This window comes from Scophthalmus maximus, chromosome 3 (genome assembly GCF_022379125.1).
Source record: "Scophthalmus maximus strain ysfricsl-2021 chromosome 3, ASM2237912v1, whole genome shotgun sequence".
NCBI lineage: Eukaryota > Metazoa > Chordata > Actinopteri > Pleuronectiformes > Scophthalmidae > Scophthalmus > Scophthalmus maximus.
In genome coordinates this window covers 5,206,363-5,218,217 of record NC_061517.1, presented here as the reverse complement: position 1 = coordinate 5,218,217, position 11,855 = coordinate 5,206,363, and the positions used below count along the sequence as shown (strand labels likewise).

General features: G+C 46.4%; 1 protein-coding gene across 2 annotated transcripts; it reads left to right on the top strand.

Moving 5' to 3' along the window:
* The first annotated feature begins 3,745 nt into the window (after window positions 1–3,745).
* Window positions 3,746–11,823, top strand: pfkfb1 (6-phosphofructo-2-kinase/fructose-2,6-biphosphatase 1). 2 transcript variants are annotated; one of them, XM_035646015.2, is made up of 14 exons: window positions 3,746–3,937; window positions 7,416–7,541; window positions 7,665–7,761; window positions 7,915–7,981; window positions 8,624–8,698; window positions 8,998–9,054; window positions 9,166–9,287; window positions 9,397–9,604; window positions 9,686–9,832; window positions 10,012–10,116; window positions 10,222–10,351; window positions 10,445–10,507; window positions 10,610–10,674; window positions 11,192–11,823. In XM_035646015.2, the coding sequence occupies exons 1-14, from the start codon at window positions 3,886–3,888 to the stop codon at window positions 11,249–11,251; spliced, it is 1,374 nt and encodes a 457-aa protein (XP_035501908.1). In that variant the 5' UTR covers window positions 3,746–3,885; the 3' UTR covers window positions 11,252–11,823. The 2 variants fall into 2 exon arrangements, with proteins under 2 accessions (XP_035501908.1, XP_035501907.1); XM_035646014.2 differs by lacking the exon at window positions 3,746–3,937 and adding an exon at window positions 5,865–6,050.
* Window positions 11,824–11,855: the final 32 nt, after the last annotated feature.

Sequence of the window (11,855 nt, the reverse complement as noted above, 5' to 3'; positions counted from 1 at the left end):
GAAAAAAAATCTGGCATATTTAGGGGACTGATATTTATGAGGCAATTGAATTTAAGGGGACTGTTGGGCCCCGGTAGAAATATGAGCTCTAGTGAGTCTGTCTAGTTTGGGATGGTTTCTTCCTCCCCCCATACCCTGGGGCTCGTAGGGATTTTACTGCTTGAGCAACCTGTGACAGAGAGAGCACTGCTCTAGTCAACAACGTCTCAGAAGGATCTTGCATGAAATACTGAATGACACTGATTACTTAGAAACTAAGTCAGTATTCAGATGGGAACAGCCAAACATTGCTGTGTCTCACATTTCCTTTTCCTATTTTCTAACAATGGAAGAAGCCTTTGTTTGCTTTTTATGCCAAAATTGGGATGTCGAAATCCTTCCTGTTAACACACATTTAAATGTCATCTAAACACGAAATCTTCAAGATATTGGTTGCAGTAATAGTTCTGAGGTGCTCTGGGTGACACATGGGGTTGCACGTGACCACCTCCTTAAGCTTGAGGCCCCTTTTCGCATGGTCCCTGCTCGAAACTGACAGGCCCAAAATGAAAGGAGTATATCTCTGCAACTACAGGGTCTCTATGAGTAATCTTGGTATTTATACGAAGGTCTCACGTGTGAGATTTTCAGCATAGAATCCAGTATTGATGTTACTGGGTCAGAGTAAATAGAGATGGAACACAACAGAAATGGAAGAATTAATTTTTGCCTGAAAAAACTCAATTTCAGAGTGAACGTAATAATGCAGATGCAGCCCATTCCTATTGAAATCCATAGAACAACATCCGAACATTATCGTTGCCAAATTCCATGCTGTTAATGTGAAGCAGAGCAAATTTATACACTGTTAATGATTTACAGCAAGATTTCAACAGTATTAACCAGTTATTTGTTAAAACAGCATAAATGACAATCTGTAAAATTACACTCTATTGATGTGTTTTTTAACAGCAAAATGCTGTATTGCTAAAATACAACACTTGTATTATACTGCATTGTACTATACTCGTTATACTGCAGAATAACTTATATAACAGTGTCATACAGTATTTATTGCATTCTGGGAAGAGAAAATTCATCAGCACATGTGGAGCTGGGATCGATTGTTTTCTTCATCTATCCCCATCTGTCGAATTATTTGGTGAGTTTCAATTTTACTTAATCCATAAATCAGTGACACGTCTATCAGTGATGTTTCCAGGTTGTTTGCATCATCGAATATGTGCACGATTCATCATAGATTGATTAGGCAGCTAGTTAGAGTTTCATAGACTGCTTAGTCAGACAGCATAAGATATGTGTAAACCAATGAAAACCACTACATCAGTTGAAGCAACTAGAAGCCTTTCATTCATGCTGTTATTCAGTGGAAGAACTTTTGCACAACTTCCCTTTTACATATAGTCTTAAGAAACACCATTGTTTTTCAGGCACTTCATTGGAATAAACCCTGAAAGAGGAACCGCGGCTGGACGAGGCAGAGTCACCAACAAGAGTCAATCCACATGTCCACTCTGCTGAGGAGACTCATGGATTTTCGATTGGGACTCCATCTAAGGCGGTGAGCTAATTCAGCCCCATAACTCACTTACATTTGTGAAAACACCAGATTGTCTTTTTTCTCTAATTCTTTGAACTCATTTCTTTCTCTTTCTTTCTCTCTGTCACCCAGAGTCAGAGGTGGTTTGAGAGGACCAGAAGTCCGTCACTCCTCTGCCATCGTTCAACTCTTGGACTTCTGCACTTACACCTAAGTGTACTTGTTAGGGCCTGAATGCACAGTTCATATTTTAAATTTTGAATTGTAATTGTTTTGATACAGCATTGTATTGACCAATGTTTTGTCCCAGGTCTTTGTTAGTACTAGTTCAATATGCAATTGTTCTGCATGTGCGTTTTACAACGTTTTATTAAAATAAAAGGTAAACTGCAAAAAGAGGTTGTGATTTATTTGATTGAAAAATCTGTGATTTAGCTCTGGACTTTCAAAGAACATTTTGCTGTGGTTTCTACTCTGTGCTTGTAGCCCGATTTTGGGTGAACTTTAAAACCAGTGAGGTCTATTTTATTGTCTTTTCTTAGGGAAAAAAAAGAATTGTATTTAAAAAAAAAAGTAAACTGTCAGTCAGTCAACTGTAAGGTACTGTAAAAATTTTAAAAACAGCCAGCCAGTCTGTTGACTGTAAAATATTTGTGAAACTAATCAAAAAACAAGTTCATACCGTATTTTTGAATAACAGTACAAAACTGTAACTTTTAGTGACGGTAGATACATGTTAATTTTACAGTAACATAATGGCAACCCTGCCGCCGGCTGATTACTGTTGTTTTCTACAGGGAAAACTTTGAACAGTGTAGGCTTTAGTAGGAACATGAGTTTTCTCACTCCAAAACTCATTTAATTTCACTTGTGTCTGTCTCTGTGTGTATTACATCCAACACAAACAAAGACAGGTGCTCATCTGTCTCTGAAAATGCTCTTTGTGGTGAGGCGTAATGACGACACACGCGGGGGCTTACAGCTCAGCAGCCCATTGGTCGATCTCAATGACTGACATGCCCGTCGAACCGTTAGTTAGGAGAATCAACGGTCTGCCTCCAAATCCATCATAACTGCAGGAGGATCAGTCTTTTAAAATCTGAGTAATGTTGAGAAAGCTCCTGTGCAGAATTAATATGTATGCCGAAGGGTTTGGGGAAGGGACTGTAAACGTAGGTGCACGAGGCTCTACTCCTCTCTGCTGCATCATGTATTAACAGACAGTGTAAAGTGTATGTGAGTGATGATGGTCAGAGACTTTCATGACAGACACGTCGGTCGTGCTGCCTGCAGCTGTCGTCTGGAGAACATCTGCTCAAATCTGTAAATTTGTCAGTTTGGCAGAGCTGCGGACGTTGGCAGCCAAGAAGACTCCACGTATTGAAACACGCTTTCTCCTGTGACACCAAGGGTCTCGCGACGGACGGTTTAAAACCAAAAATGGTTGAAAACCGAAGCAGCAGAACCACATATATCGTCTATTATGTTCCAGCCAAAATAAAATCTGTAGTAGGGTTCCCCTTTAAACTAAACAACATACTAATATTCATTTTTAAATTTTCTCGCCTCTTCGCGTGGGTTCACGCTGGAAAAGTGAGAAAAAGAAGTATGCACAAATCAGGCCCGAATGCCGCTGGGTCTATTTGTGAGTGTGCTGTTGGTGCAGGAAACTTGTGGATGGTGGTGAGTCCAGAAATATCTTGTAAACAATTATATACTTCTTTTTGTCACTTGCATATTGTGAAAGCTTGTGTATAGTCAGCATGGTGTATTTAAACCACCATGACTCTTCCGCACTTGAGTAAAAAGAATAAATAAAGTTGTGCATCACTTCATCTTCATGTCGGAACCTTCGTTTTTGTTTTTTTTCGAATCTCAAATGTCACACCCTCTCTATTCGCCGAAGAGCGTGTTGCATGTTTCAGCGGTACCGCCCTCCTCGACATGCGGCGTGTAAGCATAAACGGGGCCGCGCCTCCCTTCGCAACCCTGTGCAACGGCAAACTCCTCCTCGGCGACCTTTGCACTTGTTATGGTGCGCCCTCTCGAGTGCTGCTACGCCCCCTCGCCATGTGTGTGCGCCGTGAACTCTGGCCCTGGCAAACATTAAAGGACAAGCCCAGTGTGCTGCTATCATATGTCCATGTGTCGTGAAAGGAGAGGGCTCACAGGGGACGGGGGGGGGGGTGGGTGGGTGGGTTGAGAATCCTTTGGCACTGGGGTTTAGTTTCTTTAAAAAGAGCATCAGTTCTGTTGCCACCTGCCACATCATCCCGCGTTGTCGATTGTGCCGCAAGGGTTTTTCAAGCCACTCTGCTGGTTCCTTCATGGGAGTGTAGCGCAGAATGGAGCTTCCGCAGCTGGAACACATGAGGCCCCGCAGGTGTGACAGCGCAGGTGAGGTCACCGATGAACTGACGGAGAGAGCGTGCAGAGACAACACACCTTGCAGCAACGTTTCTAGATGACACAGATATATATATTCATACTGACAGAAGGAAAAAATAATAGCCTCAAATCATGCGTTATGCAGCAGTGAAGTAATTCTCATGTTGGGAGAAACTGCACAAGTTTCACACAAAAGGAGGAAATAAATAAGAAATAGAAAGTAGCTTGGTTTGCTTGTTATCTAATGGACTTAATTATTGCTCTTCTGCTCAGTTGTTTGTTTGTTTACCGCCGATACATTGGTTTTGCAAGACAGACTTCACTCGCACGAGTGATGACAGTCTGCAGTGGCTTTGTGAGAAAGTTAAAGATCCAGCCACCTCGACCGGGTCCTGCAGCTCGCCTTAAACAAACAACATTGCACACATGTAAAGATTGTGCAAACTGATCACCAGTGGTGTAAGACACATCTGAGGGGCCTACTTGCTGTGTACTTTTGTGTGAAATGTGCTCACACTGCCGTGTGTGTGGTTGTTTGCGAGGAGGGGCCAAACTCCTGCCAGAGCGAACGTCGAAAAAAACAACAACACGTTCCTTCTCTTACCGGTTGAGTTTGTCCCCAAGACAAAGAAGCCATTACTCGTTATCAGCTAATCGATGCCCGAGGGGAAACATTGGCCAAAGCTGGAAAATGACGTTGCCTGTTTGAAATCACTGGAATGAGGGACACTCAGGTTTGAGTGCTGGCATTTGATAACACGATACAGAGTTCCCCCTGCAGCATTTTGCTCTGCGTGACCCCCGCTTTCTTTTGGGGTCAACGGCAAACATGTGCATCTTTTTCATTTCTGATACAACTAGAGGCACAGCTGACCTTTATCATCCGTTGCTGGCGAGTGCTATTTCAGGAGAACTGATTTGATCTGGAGGTAAGTTAAAGGAGCAGTGAGGAGATTTTTGGAGAAAGCTCGTCTCTCTCTTTGTTGGTCTTGATGATTTTTACTGCACTGGCCGGGCCACGAATCCGCAGCCTCGGGTATGTGAGACCGACGCGCTGGCGACGAGGCCAAAACCCCACGAGCCTCGGCATGATTCACTAGCGGGCCGTCTCTTTAGGGGCAGTACTCAAAATCGCGTACTGCCCCTTTAAGTTCAACAAGTGTGTCAAGTTCATAGTTGCTCGTGGAAGTGCTTCACCCAAAGTGAGCTGTTAATATTTTGGGACATTTGCTTAATTTGAAGTTTCGATGAGAAGATTGATTTAAAAAAAGAAAAAGGTCTTGCACCCAGGTTAAGCAAAGAACACGCAGAGACTGCGAAGGCACTGATTATGTGGGTGACGTCCCACCGCTGTAACGAAGGGCAGCATCACAAGAGTGGTGACTTGGCTGTATCGAATCAAACAGTCTCCAAATGCACGCAGCATTTCAACATGGTACTTTCATGAACTGGGTGAATGACAAGCACTGTCATTTTCCTGGAGCGAGTCCGCTCTAAATTTGAGGTTCCGGCCTCCCTCTGGTGGTGAGAAAGACGAATCTCTGGCTCTCCGCTCCCTCAGCTTGGTAGACAAACAGCTTGTTTATCCAGCCAACTGTGCTCATCAGCATTCACGAGAGCTTCCCCCGCTGCCGTCACACTCTCTGAGTCTCTCTGAGCTGCTCTGACTCTGGAACACACTGGAAAACCAGCCGCGTGTGTCACCGGCGGCAGATGTACAGCAGAAGGATGGATTGGGTGTGACATCCCCACAGAGATCTTGGCAGCTGCCGCTCTGGGCCTTTTAACGTCACGGAGCAGATGGAGAGGCAGACGAGCAGCGAGGCCTCAGGTCCCCCCCCCCCCACCACCACCACCACCACCACCACCTCCCCCTGCCTACCAAGTACTCCTCCTTAGCAGCAGTCAGCTGACCTGCCGACTGTAGCGTGCAGAAGCACACACATGCACCACACAGATCGAAGAGCCGCGAGCCTGTCGTGTCGCCCGCTCTGCCTGCCGCTCGGGCCCCTCATGGCTCTCACCGTCAACACGTCCAGCGAGCAGAAGACACTCACGCAGGCTCCTCTGCTCAAGATCTGGGTGCCTTGGATGGGCTGCAACTTGAACCGCAGGAGGGGATGTAAGTGCTTGAGTTGAAGATTCGAAAGGCATCACTTGCTCTTGCCCTGCGGCTGCCCGTTCTGTGTCTCTGCGTCGACCCACAGGTGAAGGTAGTGTGCTTGCAGCAGTCGTACTTGTAGGTGTGATTTGCACTGACGACTCCGGCCCTCCGGCGTGGATCCCTCTCCTCCCGTTGCATCCCCCCCGTCTGGGGCAGACGCGGAGGGGGTCAGCCACCGGACGGCAGCCAGACAGGACCAGACCAGGTCCGAGCCGGCTCTCTGTTCAGTGTCTGGCGTGAGGCCTTTTAAGCATTTTGCTGACGACGCATGCTCCATTCATAATCGAACGGCCTGGAGGCCGGCGCTCTCTCTCTGTCTCTGTGTATAGACACACACTCAGGACATCCGGGCGCTTTTTTGGGGTTGGGGGGGCGGGGACCGGGGGGGTCCAGCTAACTGGCGATTGATCCTGCCGTCTGCGTTATAAATTACTGGCATTGTTGTGTTTGAACGCCAGAGGCAGACGAGCATGCAACAACTGGGTGGCAACTGGGTAAGACAAACACACAGACACACACACACACACACACAGAGGAGGTTTGAGATTTTTGTGCCTAATAAAAATCTGTGAGCTTGTTGGATTGTTGATTTTATCTCAGGGGTCGTTCAGTGGCCCCCACATCTCTCTTGTCAGATCCTGGGGTTTTGTTCCCTCCGCTTTAGCTCCTTTAATTAGCCGAACAAATCAAAAGGCTTTGGTTCAGCCAGAATCGTAGTGTTTGCCGCGGACACCGGCGTTGTGCACAGCCGAGCTGATTTTGTGACAACCTGCGCCAGGGAAGATTTCCACACACTTGGAGATTAGGAGCGTTTTGTTTGTCGACCATATGGCGCAGTATGCTGTGCTGATCTGGTTGTTCCTACCTGAGGAGGAGGCATCTGGTCAGGAAACCTTTTGATCATTCAATTGTTTTAAATTTCTTTGTGTGTCTGATTGTGTGTGGGGGGGGGGGGGGGGGGGGGGGGGGGGGGGTTTGGTTGGACAGTTTTGTGCCAAGGCGTGCTGCCAAAGCCCGGCAGACAGATAAGCCGAGTGACATTTGAGCTGCACCACGGGGCAGCTCTCATTCTCTCTCTGTCTCTCTCTCTCTCTCTCTTAATGAAGATTACCCCGGCACCGACACACAAACACACAACTCGTCCCGCACCACAGATCCTCGGGAGATGTTGTTTGTGACTCTGTGATCATCAATTGGCTGATTTGAGCATGAGGCCGATGCTCTTTATGCTTGCGTGTGTCGCATCAATTTCAACACCTCCAGCGTTCAAGTAGCTCCATGGCCTCACGTTGCCGTGTGTTATCATGTGTCATTTTGTCCCAGCCGCGGTGCCTCAGTTCTGCAACTCTCCTACGATGATCGTGATGGTGGGACTGCCAGCCAGAGGCAAGACGTACATTTCCAAGAAGCTCACCCACTACCTGAACTGGATTGGAGTTCCTACAAAAAGTCAGTTTTCAAAGAGAAATCCTTGAATCCCCATGTAATAATAGAGATGGACAAAAAAAAGTTGAACATTAGATACAGCACTTCTTTTTTTTAACCTGTGTTTTCTTTTGTATTCCCACCAAGTGTTTAACGTCGGCCAGTACCGACGGGAGGCTGTCAAGATTTACAAGAACTTTGAGTTCTTCAAACCGGATAACGAAGACGCCATGAGAATCCGCAAGTAAGCACACTGCGGAGCGTCCGATGAGTCGCTCCGGAGTCGTCGTGGAGTCTCACGTTTGCCATTTTCATGTCACGTTCAGCGTTAACTGACGATTTGCACTTTTCCTTCGGCCTCACGAGCGTAACCTCTCTCTCTCTCCATCTCCATCAGGGCCTGCGCAGCAGCTGCCCTCAAAGACGTTGCCGCCTACTTTGCCAAGGAACATGGACAAGTGGCCGTAAGTAAGAGGACAACGGAGACAGTCTGCATGAGATTAAAGGGGCACTCCACTGGTTTTACACCTGTCAATCTGCGGGAGTTGACTTGAAAAGCTGTCCTATAAATTGAGGATGAGGAGTTTTAAAGTGGGCGTGGGCATTTTTCTGGCAGGGAAGGTCTGAAGAAAGAGACTACAGAGTTGCATTATGGGAATTGTAGCGCTCCAGTGATTTTTGCATCTTGATCCTATATCTGGGCATTTAAAACCATGGTATCCCATTTATCGTCCTTTTCTCTAATCTGTCTCTTGCAAATCCTCTTTATGGTCGAGATTAAAGTATAATTTTAGAGAGGAGCAGGGTTTTTTAAAGAGGCAAACAATGTATATACTCTCATGTGACTGCAATATAGTGTCGTTAAAAGAGAAGAGAGTTTACATTAAGAAACGCGATTCCTAAACGTGAGAAAAGAAATACAATGATTATTTGTGAACATTGGTGAAAACTGTTGCTTTGGTTTTATCGTCAGGAAGCATGATAAGAAAAAATGAGGGATGAAATTATGAATAATGGTATCCACGCAGATCACGAGGGTGTTGCAATATGTCGTAACATAATGGTGATATTAGTATATACAGCGTGGCGTCCTGTGTCCCATGCAGGTATTTGATGCGACCAACACCACCAGGGAGAGGAGGGCAGTCATTCTGAGTGTGGCAAAGGAGAAGGGCTACAAGGCAAGTACAGGTGTGGAAGCGACACCGTGACGTTTAGAGGAATGAATATACTTCCACTTTTTTTTAACCTTGTCTGGCAGCAGGTAAGAGATTTCCAGTCTTTATGCTAAGCTAAGCTAACTGCCTCTAGCTGTGGCTTCGTATTTAACAGGTATGTCGTTGCTCTCGTGAAAGCTTCTTAGTGTACTTCCCTTAGTGAGATGAAGGACGCAAACACGTGGTCACAAGAGGTAAATAAAAAAATATATATATTTGACTGTCGTTTGATAAATTACACTTTTGAATTGATTCTCACGCAGGTTTTCTTTGTGGAGTCAATCTGTGACGACCCGGAGATCATTGCAGAGAACATCAAGGTGACACCCACCTTCACCCCTCCATCTTTCTTTTTTTTTTTTTTTAATGAAAATCTTTATAGACGGTAGGATGCAGTGATCTCAGTTAAATTCCCAAACGTTCCTCTCCAGCAAGTAAAGTTTGGGAGTCCAGATTACGTGGATCGTGACATAGACGAAGCCATGGAAGACTTCGTCCAGCGCATCGAGTGCTACAAGGCCAGTTACATGTCCATAGATGATGAGAGAGACAGGTATTTACCGGCAATGCTTTTTCTTCATTTGATATTAAAGGGGCCATATAAAAAGAAAATTATAATCAAAAGTTACATTGTTTTCCCCGAATGCCATGACTCTGAACAGGAGGCTCTCCTACATCAAGATCTTTGACGTGGGCAGCAGGTACGTGGTGAACCGGGTCCAGGACCACATCCAGAGCAGGATAGTCTACTACCTCATGAACATCCACGTCACACCCAGATCCATCTACCTGAGCCGCCACGGAGAGAGCGAACTCAACCTTTTAGGTCGCATCGGTGGGGATTCAGGCCTCTCCCCCAGGGGACAGAAGGTGAGCAGACTGCAACAGCGCCGGTGTCGTAAGCAATACACAAACCGACGTGACTTATTCAAGCCCCTTCGTCCTCTCCAGTATGCTAATACCTTGGCGACCTTCATCAAGAGTCAGACGATCAAGGACTTGAAGGTGTGGACGAGCCACATGAAGAGGACCGTCCAAACGGCAGAGGCTCTGGGAGTCCAGTACGAACAGTGGAAGGCCCTCAACGAGATAGACGCTGTGAGTCTATGAAGTTAAATCTTCATTCTGTCCTTCACTCGAAAGGCCGGTTTCATATTTCTCAATGATTTAAGGGTTGAACGAAGTAGAGGTCGTGCGCTTTGGGGTTTTGTGATGCCCCCCCCCCAAAAAAAATTCTATGACGATGTGATGACGCAGTGTGACTTGTTCTCACCAAGGGGGTGTGTGAGGAGCTCACCTACGAGGAGATTCAGGAGAATTTCCCAGACGAGTTTGCGCTGAGAGACCAGGACAAGTATCGTTACCGTTACCCTAAGGGTGAGGTGGGTGTTCCTCTAAATATACCGCCACATTCTGGCTCGTTTAACCAGGAGTAGTCCGGGCACTAAAGGAATATGTCAATGTTTTGTCTCTTCTCCCCCCCCCAGTCCTACGAGGACCTGGTCCATCGTCTGGAGCCGGTCATCATGGAGCTGGAACGACAGGAAAATGTTCTGGTCATCTGCCACCAGGCCATCATGCGCTGCCTGCTGGCCTACTTCCTGGACAAACCTGCAGGTACAGGGAAGCGGACGCTTCTTTTTCTACGTTTGACACAACAGTTAATGTGATGTAAGTTCAATACCGACTCACTTTGCTTCCGTCCTGAAGACGAGCTGCCTTATCTGCGATGCCCCCTTCACACGGTGCTCAAACTCACGCCAATAGCCTACGGTAGGTCGCTGGGTTCTGGCGGGGGGGGGGGGGGGGTTTATCGACTCCTCCACTCACTGTGAATCTTTTCCCTTGACGGTCGGCCTCTCTCCTCAACCGCAGGCTGTAAGGTGGAGTCGTTTTTCCTCAATATCGAAGCGGTCAACACACACAGGGAGAGGCCGCTGGTGAGTTTCCACGGGCAGCACGCGCTCGTCAGTCTAGATGCTTAAGAGTTGAAAACCGTTGGCAAATACGTCTGATGGCTGGTGTGTGTGTGTGTGTGTGTGTGTGTGTCTCGTCTGTATGTGTCGAATGAAATGAGCGTGTGCGGTGTTGTGGTGACGACTGAGCACCTTTTGTTTCACGTACACGCAGGACGAAATAACACAATCACCGTAACACATGTAAAAAAAAGTTGCATTCTTAAGAGGTAACAAGCACCCTTGATCAATTCGACACACGTACTTTTGCTTGTTTGACCGTTTGCTAACGTGAGGTAAAGATAGCAGCAAACTTTAAAAAAGTTTCATCCCCGAGTACATTTGCAGAACTTTTAACCACTTCAATTCAATTTTAGCATGTAACGGATACACACGGGGATATTTTTAGAGCAAATCCTGTCCTTGCCACGTGGCGGCAAAAGCTCCGCAGTCTCACTAAACGTAAACGGGCCGTCGGCGTTTTGTGTTTCTGTCGTCGCAGAACGTCAACATCAACAGAAATCCAGAGGAAGCGCTGCTGACCGTTCCTGATCACATTTAGACGGCGTTTTGTGCGAAGAGGACGGAAAGATCATAATTGTGGTAATGTGGAGCTGGATGTCGCTGCTGCTACCGACGAACGTCACCAAAACAAAGTAGGGACGCCCTCCAGTTGGGCAAAGGAAGACGAAGAGGACGCGATGGTAGAACTGGAGGTTACGCGGATCCCTGCAGTGACAGAAAAAGGACACGTTCTGTTTTTTTAAACACGCCTGTGAAATGTCCCCGTGTCTTTTCTGACTAACATTTTTTAAAAGTGTCGTATTGTTTCCAAATGATTTAGTGGACAGCTAACGCACCGAAGCTGAAAGTTTGACATGCTAACCCGGGGACAACGATACACACAAAGAACCCGTTGTACAGAATAACAATATCGGTGTTGTAGATAATCTAATTATGAGGAGTTGGTATCAGCACCACGGACAGCACCCAAACAAGACAACACTCCACTGACCCATTGTTTGTAGAGAGATGGCAAAATTCAGGACGTGTGAATAAGATTGTGTAAATAAATGGTGCAAAAGAAAAAAAGGGTCTGAGAAAATAAATCCACTCGACTGTACGAGTCCAGTTTGTGTTGGTTCCACGGCTCTGATGTTAAAGAT